Source organism: Dromiciops gliroides, chromosome 2 (assembly GCF_019393635.1).
Source record: "Dromiciops gliroides isolate mDroGli1 chromosome 2, mDroGli1.pri, whole genome shotgun sequence".
NCBI classification, from domain to species: Eukaryota; Metazoa; Chordata; class Mammalia; order Microbiotheria; family Microbiotheriidae; genus Dromiciops; species Dromiciops gliroides.
Genome location: NC_057862.1, coordinates 48,718,067 through 48,732,387, shown reverse-complemented (window position 1 = coordinate 48,732,387; position 14,321 = coordinate 48,718,067). Strand labels below are relative to the sequence as shown.

General features: G+C 50.1%; 1 protein-coding gene across 1 annotated transcript; it reads left to right on the top strand.

The window, feature by feature from the left end:
• The first annotated feature begins 2,150 nt into the window (after nt 1-2,150).
• LOC122739880 (cytochrome P450 1A1-like) lies at nt 2,151-13,986 on the top strand. Its single transcript, XM_043981592.1, has 7 exons — nt 2,151-2,229; nt 7,544-8,405; nt 9,819-9,945; nt 11,358-11,447; nt 11,575-11,698; nt 12,005-12,091; nt 12,395-13,986. The coding sequence occupies exons 2-7, from the start codon at nt 7,569-7,571 to the stop codon at nt 12,678-12,680; spliced, it is 1,551 nt and encodes a 516-aa protein (XP_043837527.1). The 5' UTR covers nt 2,151-2,229; nt 7,544-7,568; the 3' UTR covers nt 12,681-13,986.
• The last annotated feature ends 335 nt before the right edge of the window (nt 13,987-14,321 follow it).

Genomic DNA, 14,321 nt, shown 5'->3' with positions numbered 1-14,321 from the left:
TCCTCCCCCCTCCCCTTGCGTGACTAGGTGACCGGCACCGGGCGGCCAGCCTGCTGGGGGACTCTGCGCCCGCCCTCGCGGTCACTTCTCACGCAACTCTGCCTCGAACTTGCCAGAGGTCGAGCCCCGACGACCTGGCGCGGGGTGGGGAGCAGGGTCAGGGGAGCCAAGGAAATCATATCGGCAGCAGACACGCCGCTGCGGCCGCTCGCCTGGGAAAGCCGGGAGCCCCGGAGCGCCGATCTGGGCTTGGAGCTCGATTGGAAGCCGGCGATCGCGCAGAAGCCCGCTCCCTCCGCCCGCAGTCCGCGCTGCCGCGGAGGGGTCGCACTTATTTTGTAATGTTTCCTCTGAAAAAGTATATAAGCAAATATGCATAGATGCATACATAAATATAAAGTATATATGTATATGTATGTGTGTATGTCTGTGCCTATGTCTAAAGTATAGACATAATTCAAGCCTTTATCAACTCTAACCCTCCTACCGCTCTCCTCAATTGAACAATCAAAAGAAAAGACCCTCCCCTGAGCAATGTGCATAGTTAAGCATCTCCAATTCCCTCTGTGGTCGGGTCCGAAAGTCTAAGTCTCATGGTGCATTTTAAGTCCACAGCCTCTGTGACACGGGGTGGGTAGCGGGTCGCACGCATTTTGCTGAACGGTCGGAGACCCCTCCCCGATTCTGGCTGGCTGACTGATGCCTGGGGTCGGTATGGCCTCGAAGGACGAGGTGTTGTGGGTGGGCTTTAAGGATTAGGTAGGAAGGACCAGGGAGTGGGGGGAAGGGGAGGTTAGGGAGGCAGAGGGGTCTTTGGTCCTTCGTGGGCTCCCCCTCTATTCCCACCGGCGCCTTGAGCTCATTCACCACTATCTAAGCAAGTTTAGTGCTTCTCCCGAGCTCCCTTCTTAAAGTTGTTTGGCCCGTAAACACGTGTAAATCAAAGCATTTTTTAAAAAATGAGTTTTGAACATTTTCTATTTGGAAAATGACAGGTCCTCCTTGTGTATAATCGGAAGGTTGTTGAAAAACGGGTCGGGGTCGCACCGTTCTAGAAGGATGGGTACTCGACGCCCTGACAGCTCTTAATAAATTGGCGTTGAGTGCCCAACGTACAAGCTAAGCTGCAGAGCTACCTAGGGACTCTGCCCGCGAGGGCGGCCTGTAGTTGGGTCAGAAGGAGAGGACTCATTTGCCCTCCTTTCTCTCCTTCTTCTCTCCTCCTCTCCCTTCTCTCCCACCCTCTCGCTAGCCCCGCCAGTTGCCCTCCCTCCTGGCTGGCCCCTCTCTTCTTCCTGGTGATCCGGTGATATATGACCCCGGGTCGAGGGCCGGGGGTCGAGTTAAATCTCTCACGCGAACCTGGACACTGTGTAACCTGAGCCAAGCCACCGATCGTGCCTGGGGGCGGGACCCAGATGGATCGGCAACGCCCCCCTCCCCCTGGACGCCCTTACCCTGAACCCAAAGTGGGAATAAACACTTGTTATTAAACTCCTACTATGTGCCGGGCTCTGCGCTAAGCGCTTTTACAAATATCTCACTTGATTGGTAGTCCGAGGTGTCCTTGTGTGTGTATGCGAGGTGTTGGGTGTGGCGGTGGATAGGAACCGAGATGTTTGGCATGCAACACTGCGGAAAGGATCCCCCCAAACCAGCATCCCCCTCAACTTTGCAGGCTGTAGTCGCCCTAAAACTCTCAAGAAGTGTGAGGTGATGTTCCCTCCACCGTAGCCCAGGTTAGACTGACTACCTGCGCCCTCTGAAAATTCAGGATGACCCTAGATTTGGAAGTCTGCCTATACTTGAGGGTTTACTTTTTGTAAAGGGGTCCAAGAAAGGAGTTTCCCAAAAGTGCCCGACTCCTGCCCCCTCCAATAATATACCCTGGGTCCAGGGGGCCCCCTAGTGAGGTCGAGTTCCATCCCTCCTGCTCCCCTGCGCCCTAGCCAATAATTCTGGATAGGCACCCACATCCCGGTTCTCCGACTCGGGGTACAGTCTCCTCTCTGCCCCAGCCGACCCCCACCAACTCGCCCCGCCCCACCAGAGGGCGTATCCAAGACGTTGCCAATCACCTTAGCCAATAAGGATGAGGCGGGTTGCATATAAAGATTTGCTGAAAGCTCTCTTCCCCACATCTTCTAAAGAGGTGATTAGTTCTTGGCATCTTTCGGCCAAGATTGGGCGAGCCCTCGGTCTCATTCCAAGCTGACCCCACAGGCACAGGTAAGTGCTGGGGTCCTCCCCACTTTCCCCTCAATAATTAAGGAAAACAGCTCTCTGACTCCTGATCTTTGCAGGCATACAAGCCTGGGAGCCACCAGATTTTAGAATAGGGAGAGCCCTAAGAGATGAAAATCAGGGAAGAAAGGCAGGTCTTCACACAGGTCAAGTGACTTATCCAAGGTCATTCAGTTAGTCCAATTGTGCCAGGGTTGAAACCCGGGTGTCCTGACTCCCAGTCCCATTCTCCTTCGACAACCCTAAAAAAACAGGATTCTGCAGTCAACTCTCCAGCTAATTCAGCGGAAAGAACAATCGATTTTAATCTAGGGGGTTAGGGATTGAATCCTGGCTCTGCCCTTTGCCAACTTGTGTGATCCTGGGCAGGGGCATCACTTCATTTCTCTTAGCCTCATTTTCATTACCTGTAAAATGGGGACAATAATACTTGCATTACTCATCTCACAGGGTTGTCATGAGAAATGGATTTTCATAAACCTTAGAGCTCCATATACATGTGGTATTGTTACACCACTATTATCAATCAACATGGATTAAATACATACTCTGCCAGGAACTGTGCCAGGCATTACTTCTCAGGGCTCCAGGGTGCCCATTTCACCTGTGCCACAGCTTCCAAGGATCTCTCATTATAGGGATAAACTTGGGGATTTTCTCTAGTCCCCCTGTCCTTTCTCTAACTGGCCAGGGATATAAGAATGCACTGGCACCTCTGCTGCAGAAATTGTAGCAGCCCTTTCTAATTCTTACCTTGAAAGGGGGTATAGGGGGTCGAAGAATCAAATATGCCAGAGGGCATATACTTTCTTATCCAGGCTCTTTATATTTTAAGATAAACCTCATTTTTCTGTTCTAGGCTGGTTATATAATATAATACAAATACTAGGTTGCATCTGTGGGAGTTATGGACACTGTTTTGAAAGGAAACCTTAGCTAAGCTAGCTGGAATACATTCAATGGCATGTGCCTGGTGCAGTGAGGCACCTCAGGACTGTATTATATAAGGATCAAGTGAAAAAACTAGGAATTTCTAGCCCAAAGAGGAGATGACTTAATGGAGGTGAGGGGGAGAAAGGGTATTGACCAGTATCTTCAGAAAGTTGGAGGGATATCATGTGGAAGAGAGATTACTCTTCTTGTGCTTGGTCAAAGAAAACAAGTAGGAATGATGATGGATGGAAGTTGCAGAGGCAGATTTAAGCTTAATGTAAGGGGCAGCTAGGTGGCACAGTGGATAAAGCACTGGCCCTGGATTCAGGAGGACCTGAGTTCAAATTTGGCCTCAGACACTTGACACTAGCTGTGTGACCCTGGGCAAGTCATTTAACCCCCATTGCCCTGCAAAAAAAGAAAGAAACATAAGCTTGATTTAAGAAAAAAAATACCTTTTTTAACATTTGAGCTGTCCAAATGCAGAACAAGCTCCTCTAGAAAGGAATGAGTCCCCTACCCCACCCCACCTCATAATTATGGGTTTTAAAATAGAAGCTACATGACCACCATCAGGGAAAGAGAGGGGGATTCTTGTTAGGTATCTATGGGACTAGCCGACATCTGAGCTTCCTTTGAACTCTGAAATTTTGTGAGTCTTTGTAGTGTCACAAAATCTCTGGACTAGGAGTCATCAAACCTGGACTCTAGTCTCATCTTGGCCACAAATTAACTGTGAGCTCTTGGAGAATCCCTGCCTCTCTGGGCCTCAGTTTCCCTCACCAGTAAAAATTAATCTGACATGCAACTCCATTGAATTTTAACAACATGCCAGGACAAAAATGTGTGGGGGTGGGGTGAGGTGGGTCTTACCCCAGAGCTAGTTGTAGAGTTACTTTTTTTCCTCTTTCCTTCCTTCCCTTACTAGCATTTATTCTTCTAATATCTACCCCTCTCCTCTGAAGGCAACCAGCTTGTGCCTCTGTGGAACCTTTGAATAAAAGAATCAAACTGGGAAGGTTGAAGTACACATAATCCCATAAGTGAAGTGAATCAGGCAGGCGATTTACATTTAATTCAACAAGCATTTATTAAGCATCTCTTGCCTTTGCTAGATACTGAAATCCAAAGATAAAAAAATGAAACAATTCCTGCTCTTGGGGACCTTACAGGGACAAATCAGAACTTCAAAAAAGAAATCTCACACTTCAGAGAATAAAACGAGGGTGATGCAGGCTTGATGGTTTATAGAACTCCCCAGTGTCTAGTCCTATTCCCATGTACTGGGTCCAAGTGTGACCTTTAGTGGCATGATCTGAGCTCAGAAATCCCTTTCAGCAAAAAGTTAGCTGTTATCTGCCATGTCTAGTCTGAGTAGGCCCCTGGAGGCTTGTTCCACTTGCTCCATACTCACCTTATTCCCAGCTAGCATCTTAACTTCTGGGAAGGAGTTGGGGGTTTTCTACTGGTTACTCTACTCCTTGGGTTTTGCCTGGCTTAGTCCTGTGACTCAAGACAATTAGTGTCTTAAAGCCAGAGAAATACTGTGTCCCTGAGAATCCTTTGACTATGCCTTCCCTTTTTCTCTCATCATGGTGGGAAAGCTGTAAGGGATGGCATACCCATGGTCTAGAAGGGCCAGTGAGCCAGAACTGGGCCTGGAGAGGATAGGAGGCTTCCCAACTTCTTCAGTGGTGTTATTTCAACTACACTTACGTTCATTTTATCCGGTGATCCCTTGAGAGCCTTCTTATAGTAGGGCAATAGACTAGATGCTGAGCCGCGTGCCCCAGGGCTGTGTGCTGAGCCGTGTGCCCCAGGGCTGTGTGCTGAGCCGGCTCTCTCTGGCTGTATTTGCATTCACTACCGCGCGTTTTAATTCCTAGAGAGAATCTGGACCAAAAGTAGAGCCCTTTGCGGTAGGATCTAGTCCAGAATGCCAGGCTGGAGTTTCTTTGCAGCCTCAATCAGCAAAAAACCTTTCAGAGTATTCCCTTTTCCTGGGTGACAGGCCGATGGAGTAGTAATGTATCTTTCATTCATGGAGAATGATGTGAGAAGGAAAATGTGGACTGGATTTCGCCACCCCAGGGATCGACTCTCGCCTTTTTCTAATGAGCACATCCGACCATCGCCCCCCTCCCCCTCCATCTTTTCCCCATACTCCAACCCCAACCCCACTGACTGGGAGTGAGCTACACAGACTGTCTGCTGCGCTTTCCATGCTGAGTGATCTTGGAGCTGACTCCAGGCTCTGGTAGACACGATGGCCGCCATCCAGGGCTTGTAGCAGAGTGGAAGAAAGTTGGCTGGTTAAGCTCTGCATTCACTTCCGTGGGCACACCTTCCTTCTGCCCCTCTCCGCTCTGACCAGGGTGGTCCCCAGTACATACTAGGTGCTTTCCCTTCTGCAGACTGGACTTTACACAGAAGTGCATATACCTCTGAGTTGGATCCCATCGGACTTTCCCCAAGGGATCAGGGGTCCCCAGACTCTTATTCTGTATCTCCAGGATAGATTGTTGTTGTTGAGATGTCTCAGTCGTGTCTGACTCTTCATGACCCCATTTGGCAAAACTACTGGAGGGGTTTGCCAGCTCATTTTACAGATGAGGAAACTGAGGCAAACAGGGTTAAGTGACTTGGCTAGGGTCATACAGCTAGCAAGTGTCTGAGGCTGGATTTGAACTCAGGAAGATGAGTCTTCCTGACTCCAGGCCTGGCACTCTATCTACCTCACCAATCTAGCTGTCCCCCAGGATGGATAAGGTAGGACATTTTGTGTTCCCACCACCCGGATCCCAAAGTTCCGGCAGTCTCAACATACCAGGAGGACGTTATTGTGTCTGTGTTTTCGATTGGAGCAGAGAGGAGGGGGGTGCCCATGTCTTTCCTGACTCACACTGTGAAGGGAGAGGGAAACTGCTTCCCCTGTAACCCCTTAGGCTATTCCCAAGAGGGCAGGCCACTGGGGCAGATATCCAAGGCCTGAGGTGAGGCCTTGGGCATGACCTCACCCTGGGGCAAAGTTGGAAGGGAAGGATCTCCTGCATGTTCCCTCCTCCCTGTTATTCTCCCAGACTATAGCATCTACCCTGTTGCTATCTCTCAACTGAATCTGAGCAGCCAGTGCTGGTTGATTTAAATTCTGGGTCCCTGAATGCAAAAGCCTCAGGGCCCCTGAGTCCAGGAAGCTTTGTGGGCCCAGCTCTGTGTCTGACTATATAGCCAGACTGCAGGAGGAAGGGAGGAGGAGGAAGGACAGGGAAAAGAGGAGGAGGGGGAAGAAGAGAGGAGGAGGGGAAGGGGAGAGGGAGAAAGACAAGGAGAGAACACAGTTTCTGGGCCTGGTTAGAGAGAGACAAGGCACACACGTGGGAAAATGGGGGAGGGAAAGCTAGGAGACAGTCCCTGGCCAGGGGTCAGCTACTTCAGGAACTTTGGGTTCTAAACTTGTTTCTGCTCCTAATTTGCTTATGGGACTTAAGACAAGTCACCTCCCCTCCCTTGGGCTTAGGGAAGTTGTAGGGAGGGGGGATCAGATGATCCCCAAGGTCCCGACCATTTCTGTCATTCTGTGACTCTAAATGCCAACATAAATGATTCTATACTCAGGAAGAGACTCAGTTTGGTGTCATCAGGGAGACTGAGGAATTTAAAATGGGTTCAATGTGGATTCTGCAGGAAGGGGCATGAGCAAAAGAAGGCAGTGTAGGCCAGTGGAAAGAGCACAGACCTAATCAGAAGACCCGGGCTTAAGTCCCAGCTCTGCCACCGACTTAATGTGTGACCATGAGCCTTTCTGGCCTCTGTTTCTCCATCTGTAATTGATGAGATTGGGCCAGACGGGCTCTGACTTTCTGTCTAGCTGTAAATCTCTATATTCCAAGACTCCTGAGAAGGTGCAGTGGTGGTGGAAGGAGCACCCTAAAGACAAGGTACCCAGGAGGTCAAGCCCATGGATCTCCCTAGAATGCAGAGGCACATGCTCCTTGCTCACGGCTCCCTTACTGCTTCTGGTGTAATCTCCGCTTCCATTCTTGTGTGGGAAAAGCTCAGCAGTAGAAGGGAGTGAAGGGGACAGATGCAGGAAGGATTCAGGGGGCCACAGACATCAGAAAACTACCCAGGGTCACCATTGCCTCCCTTTGTTGCCCTTTGTTGAGGGAGAGCCCCCAACCTCCCCTGCTCCATGTTGGCGGGCATTCTTCTCCTGAAGGGATGGCAAGTTGGTATTACCCCTTCCCTGTGACTCAGCCCCATCCCCCCATCATGGCACATCCTTGGGCTCATAGGACTGCTGTGCCCTTCTCCAGTCCCCCATTCCCATGGTGTGACAGGTTTTTCCTCCTGACTGTCTTGACAGCTACAGTTTTTGCTAAATACCAAAGATGTTGACGAGTGCACTTTCCCTGTTGGCATTGCCCGGATCCTTCACTGTAACAGAGCTTCTTATGGCCTCCACTGTCTTCTGCCTGGTCTTCTGGATCATTGAGTCTTACCCTCAAAGGGTGCCCAAGGGACTCAAAAGCCCACCTGGACCCTGGGCTTGGCCTCTGATTGGCAACATACTGACCCTGGGGAAGAATCCCCACTTGGCCCTGGCCCGACTAAGAGAGAAGTACGGGGATGTGATGCAGATTCATATCGGCTCCACCCCTGTGCTGGTGCTGAGTGGCCTGGAAACCATTCGGCAGGCCCTGGTGAGGCAGGGGGAGGACTTCAAGGGCCGACCCGACCTCTACAGCTTCTCTTTAATCGAGGATGGTGAGTCCTTGACTTTTGGGGCTGACTCAGGGGAGGTCTGGGCAGCGCGAAGGAAGCTGGCCCAGAGTGCTCTCAAGACCTTCTCCGTGTCCTCCTCCCCATCCTCTTCCTCCTGCTACCTGGAGGAGCACGTGAAGAAGGAAGCCGAGTTCCTGATCCAGAAATTCCAGGAGCAGAAGGGGCACTTTGACCCCTTCAAGTACGTGGTGGTGTCCGTGGCCAACGTCATCTGCGCCATCTGCTTCGGAAAGCGCTACGAGCACGAAGATCAAGAACTGCTGAGCATCGTGACCCTGAGTGCTCAGTTTGTTGAGGTCGCTGCCTCTGGGAACCCAGCCGATTTCATCCCTGTGCTCAGATACCTGCCCAGCAGCAAGATGACAGTCTTCCGGGACCTGAATGAGAAAGTCACTGACTTTGTTCAGAAGCTGGTGAAAGAACATTACAAGAGGTTCGAAAAGGTAACAAAAGGGACTGTGTTGGCATCTAACCAAGCTGGGAGGAACCAGGAATAGGGTGGCTTACTGGGTGTGTGTGTGTGGGGGGGGAGGCAATAAGGAAGCATCAGGGTGCCTGAGAGGCAGGCTGGGCTAGGAAAACTAAGTGTATAGAAGAGGGACAGGCCAGAAAGAAGTTGGGCAGAAAAGGGTCAATAAGGTACCACAGGTCTGAGCAAGAAGGCTCCAGAGTCTATAATAGATAGATAGCACTTTTAGGGTTGGCAAAGTACCCCACGTGTAATATCTTACTTGGTCCTCACAACATCCCTGGGAGATAGATACTATAATTATTCCCATTTAACAGATGAGAAAACTTTAGTTGAGAGAAGTTATATGGTTTGCTTGGGGTCACAGAGCTGAGAAGTGTCTGGAGAGGATTTGAACTCGTCTTTCTAAATCCAGGTCTACCCATGACACGACCCAGTCTGAAGAATTCTAGAAAGTCCGAGTTAGCTATGGTAGCACCCCATGTGCCAGAAATCTAGGAGATGAGAGCTGATCATAGGGCAGAGCTTGTTTTGTTCTCTGTCTGTTTTCATCTTTAATGCTGCTCCTGCTGCATGTAGGTAGGGGCCCCCAGAGCTGAGCTTCAGACACAAGGCCAGACCCGTGGCCTCCAGGGAAGATTCGTTCTTCTGGGAGGTATTTCTAGGGGTCTTGTAGTGGGGTGTGTGTGTGTGTGTGTGTGTGTGTGTGTGTGTGTGAGAGAGAGAGAGAGAGAGAGAGAGAGAGAGAGAGAGAGAGAGAGAGAGAGAGAGAGATGCCCACGCATCTTGTGCAGGAATCTTGTTTCTTAGCCCTCTAGCAGGATGTGACCCTAGAATAGGTTTGGTCCCTACACTCTACAAGCTAACAATTCATTCACCAAAGGGTTGTGATTTTACCTCATTCTCCTAATCTCACTCATCCTTCCTGACTTTTTTGAGGATAGAACATCAAAGAAATTCCAGGGTGCAGACTATCCCCATGGAAGCTGTAGTGTGCACGTATTTTGACAGTGATGCTTCTTTCCTCTAACATTCAAATCTGGCCTCACTTACTAGCTGTGTGACCCTGGGACAGTCACTTAACCCTGATTTCCTCTTAAAAAAAAATCAGATATGCTTACATAGGAAGAGCCACACGAGTGGGCCCTAGAAGAATTTAGAAAAGGACAAACTCATCGGAGGCTCAGAGAGGTCAGAGAAAGTTTCCTAGAAGTAGGAAAAATGGATAGGATTTGGCTAGGAAAGGACCAGCCATTCCAGGGAGGAAGGATAGCTTGAGAAGAGGTGCAGAGCTGGGAAGGAATGGGGTTTGGAGGGGGTCTAGCCAGAGCAGCAGTTTGGTGCTTGGCATCCTGCCTGCCCTAACCCTCTAGCCTTGCCCCACCAGGGCTGCATCCGGGACATCACAGACAGCCTAATTGAACATGGCCGGGAAAAAAAGTTGGATGAGAATGCTAACGTCCTGCTGTCAGAAAAGAAGATTGTGAACATTGTCCTTGACCTCTTTGGAGCTGGTAAGAGTTGCCTTCCAAATGCCCAGGCCCATGCCACCCCTGGGCACGACTGTGAGGTTGACCAGGATTTCCCTTGGTCCCTCATCTCTCCCAAGGTGTTCTCCCAGCACTTCAGGGATGGGCACAGCCCTCCACGGTCACCCATGTTTCCTTTCTCCCCCCATACATTTTTCTACCCTTTTTTTTTTTCGCACAGGGCAATGAGGGTTAAATGACTTGCCCAGAGTCACACAGCTAGTAAGTGTCAAGTGTCTGAGGCTGGATTTGAACTCAGATCCTCCTGAATCCAGGGCCAGTGCTTTATCCACTGCACCACCTAGCTGTCCCCTCTACCCTCTTTTCTATCAGAACTTACTTATTAGGCTTTGCATCTTTCCTGACCTACTATTGATCCCTAACTGGAAAAGATCTGGTAGACTCAGTCATTGTAGGGTGCTCATGTCTCATGAATGCTTCACTTGTTACCCACCCCCCTCCTAGAGGTATTTAACCAGAGGAACAAAGCCCTAATGGTGGAATTCCAGGCACTATGGCAGATCAGGGATGGAAATATTTGGGGGTTGGGGGTGGGTAAAGAGGTCTTTCTGGTGTCCTTCAAAGCATACTGCATTGGTAGCCCACTCTGTCTGTGGATAAGGCTGGTCTTTCCCAGGGCCCATAGGATCTTCCTAACAAACACCAACAATAGGATATTTCAGGCTGCCCTGTGTTCATTCAGGGGAGAACTAACCATCTTAATTTCGGATTCAGCTGTGGCTTTCAGAAGATCCATAGAGCCATCAAGGCATCCTTATTTAGGGAAAGTCCTGGGGGAGTTTTGTCCATACTTTTGGGCCTCAGGGATCATGGAGCACAGTCTTCCCCACTGTCTTTTTGAGATGCTGCCATGGGCACATTAAGAGACGTATGGCATCCAACCCCAAGGAAGTGACGAGGATCTGAAAATGGTTGGCCCCTCTTGGCCCCTATCTGGGAGGCCCTTTCATGAGGTACAAGGAATAGACTACTTGGGCTCCACTCCCCCTCTAGCAGTGACATAGTGGAGTGACCCAAGGCAAGTCCCTCGGCCTCTCATCTATAAAATGGGCATAATCACCATTACTCTCCTTATGTCGCAGGAGTGGGGCCTGGCATTGGTAAAAGCATTCAGAAAGACTCTATCATGTCACCCAAATGCACAGAGCCAGGTGTCTGGGCACCGGACTTGGGGTCAGGAGATGCCTGAGCTCAAACCTTGTCTTAGCCACTTAATCATTTCATCTCTCTCAGCCTCAGTCTCCTTATCTATAAAATAGGAATAATACTAGCCCCTTCCTCATGAGGTTGTAGGAAGGCACAATCCATGTAGATTCTTAAAGCTGTATGGACGGGGGCTAGGATGATCATTAATATTCTCCTTCCGCTCTTTCCAGGCTTTGACACGGTCACCACAGCCATTTCCTGGAGTCTCATGTACCTTGTGGCAAGGCCTGAGGTCCAGAAGAAGATCCAGGAGGAGCTGGGTAGGTGGAAGGAGAGGCAGGACCTCCCTTGACTCTGTCCAGGGCTGGGGAAGGGAGGGGAGCCCTTAGGACCCAAAGGCAGGGCTGGCTTGGAGCCGGCTCCCTTTGACTCCTCTTTGTCCTGCAGACCTGGTGATCGGCAGGGAGCGCTGGCCCAAGCTCTCAGACAGGCCTCAGCTCCCCTACACGGAGGCCTTCATCCTGGAGACCTTCAGGCACTCTTCCTTCCTCCCCTTCACCATCCCCCACAGGTGAGACCTTGCACGAAGGAGGATGGCACTTCCACACCTGGCCTCATTCTTCTTGGTGCCCAGAAGTCACCAGCCACAAGACATTCCTCATCCACCAGTGCAGAGGTCCCCGGGACAGAATGAGGGAGGGCAGGGAAGTGGGTGTCAGTCTCTCGTGAATTCTATTCCCCTGGTCATTGCTGAGGGACAGAACGGAGGTGGTGGCAGCCAGGGGCATCTGGGAAGAGAGGAAGCAGGGAGCCATGGGGGACACACCAATCCCCCCACTTCCTCCTGAGTCTGACAGAGGTTTCTTGCCCCACTCAGCACAACCAGAGCCACGACCTTGAACAACTTCTACATTCCCAAGGGACGCTGCGTCTTTGTGAACCAATGGCAGATTAACCATGACCAGTAAGTCATCTACCCTGGCCTTGGTGGAGGGCCTTTGGTGTGTCTGATGGTGATTGTCAGCCAGGTGGAAGGCAAGGGACTTCCTCACTGCAAAGCCTTCTGAGTCATCCTTAAGAGGCTAAGCCTTGGGCCTGAGGTCTGGACTGGGCCAGCCCCCTGGGGAAAGGGCTTCTAGGGCAGGGTGACCACTCACATGCTCCCTGACACCCAACTCTCAGTCTGGATCTAGGGCTCTGACAGCTGTTTGGAGGCCCCACCCTATCTCCCAAACTCCCATCTCATCTGTCATTCTTCCTGTGACAGGAAACTATGGGGGGACCCGTCCGTGTTCCGGCCAGAGCGATTCCTCAGTGCAGATGGGACCATCAACAAGGCCCTGAGTGAGAAGGTGATCATGTTTGGCCTGGGGAAGAGGAAATGCATTGGGGAGATGATTGCCCGGGGGGAAGTCTTCCTCTTCCTGGCCATGCTGCTGCATCAGATGGAGTTCAGCGTCCCCTCTGGAGTGGAGCTGGACCTGACCCCAATCTATGGGTTGACTATGAAGCATGCCCGCTGTGAGCACTTCCAGGCTCAGCTACGCTCTTAGGAGGACTAAGGGCTCCGGGATAGGATGCTGTCGTTTTCCCTGGCCTGCCTCAGTGGACTGGTAGGAAGCTTCAGGCTGAAGCTGATGAACACCTGCCCAGCTCGGCAGCTGCTCTGACTTCTGACATCCTGGCATTATCCACTAGAGAGGAGCTGCTTAACCCTCCAATCCCTGATCTTTCCTCCTGGCTCCCAGAAGCCTACTTCCTCTTAGTATGAGGCTCCCTACTAAAAGAATGCTTTGGGGCTGTTCTTTGGTTTAAGAGGCCTGGCTGGGGACAAGAGAGTCCCTGGGCCTCTGAAAACTTCAAGCAAGGTCTTTGGGAACTCAGAGAAAAGAGAAAACATGGGACCATTCATCAGAACTGGCCCATTCCATCAGGCTATGAGCATATTTGTTCTACTCTGTAGAAAGGAAGGAAACTTTGAGCCACTTTCCAGGCAAATCAAGGTGGGTTCAAGGAAAAGATCTACCAGCTGGGAATTCAGTGGACAGAGCACGCCTGCATGGTTGACGTTGGGCCAATCCCAGCTTCAGAAAAATGCTCCACATTATTGCGAGGATGAGCAAGTCATGGACCTTTCATAGAGAAACATGGGTCTAGTAAGCTTCTCCAAGCCCAACAGAAGTCTTATTGGTCCAGTGAGCTCCACAGCGAGGACCAACTTCCTTCCCCTTTCACCAAGAACACTTGTTTTCTGATACCTCTTTTTATACATTTTTCTGAAGAGCGAGTGACTGAGTGGTGCCTAATGTGAGCTTGGAGGAGTGGGAATAGAGGCTCCAAGGAAGAGGCCTGTGGCCATGTGAAAGGAAGTGGAGAAAATCACTTGAGATGTTGCCCCCCCATCACTTAAGCCTTCCTGCTCATCTGCTATACTCAAGACCTCAGCATATTAGTATTTTGTGTATTGTGTATTGTTTGGAAAATGACCTTTGGTGCAAAGGAAGGACTTGACTTTTTCTGCTTGGTCCCAGAATAAGGACCAATGAATGGGAGTTACAGGGAGGTGAATGTCAGTTTAATATAAGGAAGAACTTCCTAATGATCAGGAACATCCCAAAGTAGAATGTTCTACCTCAGGCAGTAGGAAGCACCCCATCATTGAGGGTCTTTGAGCAGAGTTTAGATGACTGACTGTCAGAAATACTGAAGTGGGGATTCCTGTTCAGGTATGGATTGGACTGGATGACCTCTGAGGCTCTTCTGGCACCGAGACTAAAAGTGTGGTGTAGAAAAGAGTAACCTAAGCATCTGAAACATTTATGTAATCTATCCAGGAAATAATAAAGATATATCCCAGAAACCCTGAGGCAGATGTTTGTCAACTCTGACCTTGAACATGTAGTCCTTTGTGCCAATCATTGTGGCTCATTCAGTACACTGGTAGGGTTTGAAGAAGGAGGGAATTATAAACACCTCAGGGAGTTTATAATCTTTACAGTGGACACAAGACACATGCACATGAAACAGTTAAGAGAACAGTCTATATGTAGTTCTGGGCTGCACACAGTCTGAAAGAGAGAGCAATGCCAGACAACAAAGTACGTTACTGTCTTGTAAACAAGCTATGCTCCTGAAGTTCCAAACGATAACAACAATAACCAGCATTTTGTGGTGTGCAAAGTACTTTCCCCACA

Coding starts and splice junctions, on each gene's coding strand:
- LOC122739880 (XM_043981592.1), top strand. CDS start 7,569: ATGTTGACGAGTGCACTTTCCCTGTTGGCATTGCCCGGATCCTTCACT. Junction 9,946..11,357: donor CCTTGACCTCTTTGGAGCTG/GTAAGAGTTGCC, acceptor CGCTCTTTCCAG/GCTTTGACACGGTCACCACA. Junction 11,699..12,004: donor CCCTTCACCATCCCCCACAG/GTGAGACCTTGC, acceptor TGCCCCACTCAG/CACAACCAGAGCCACGACCT.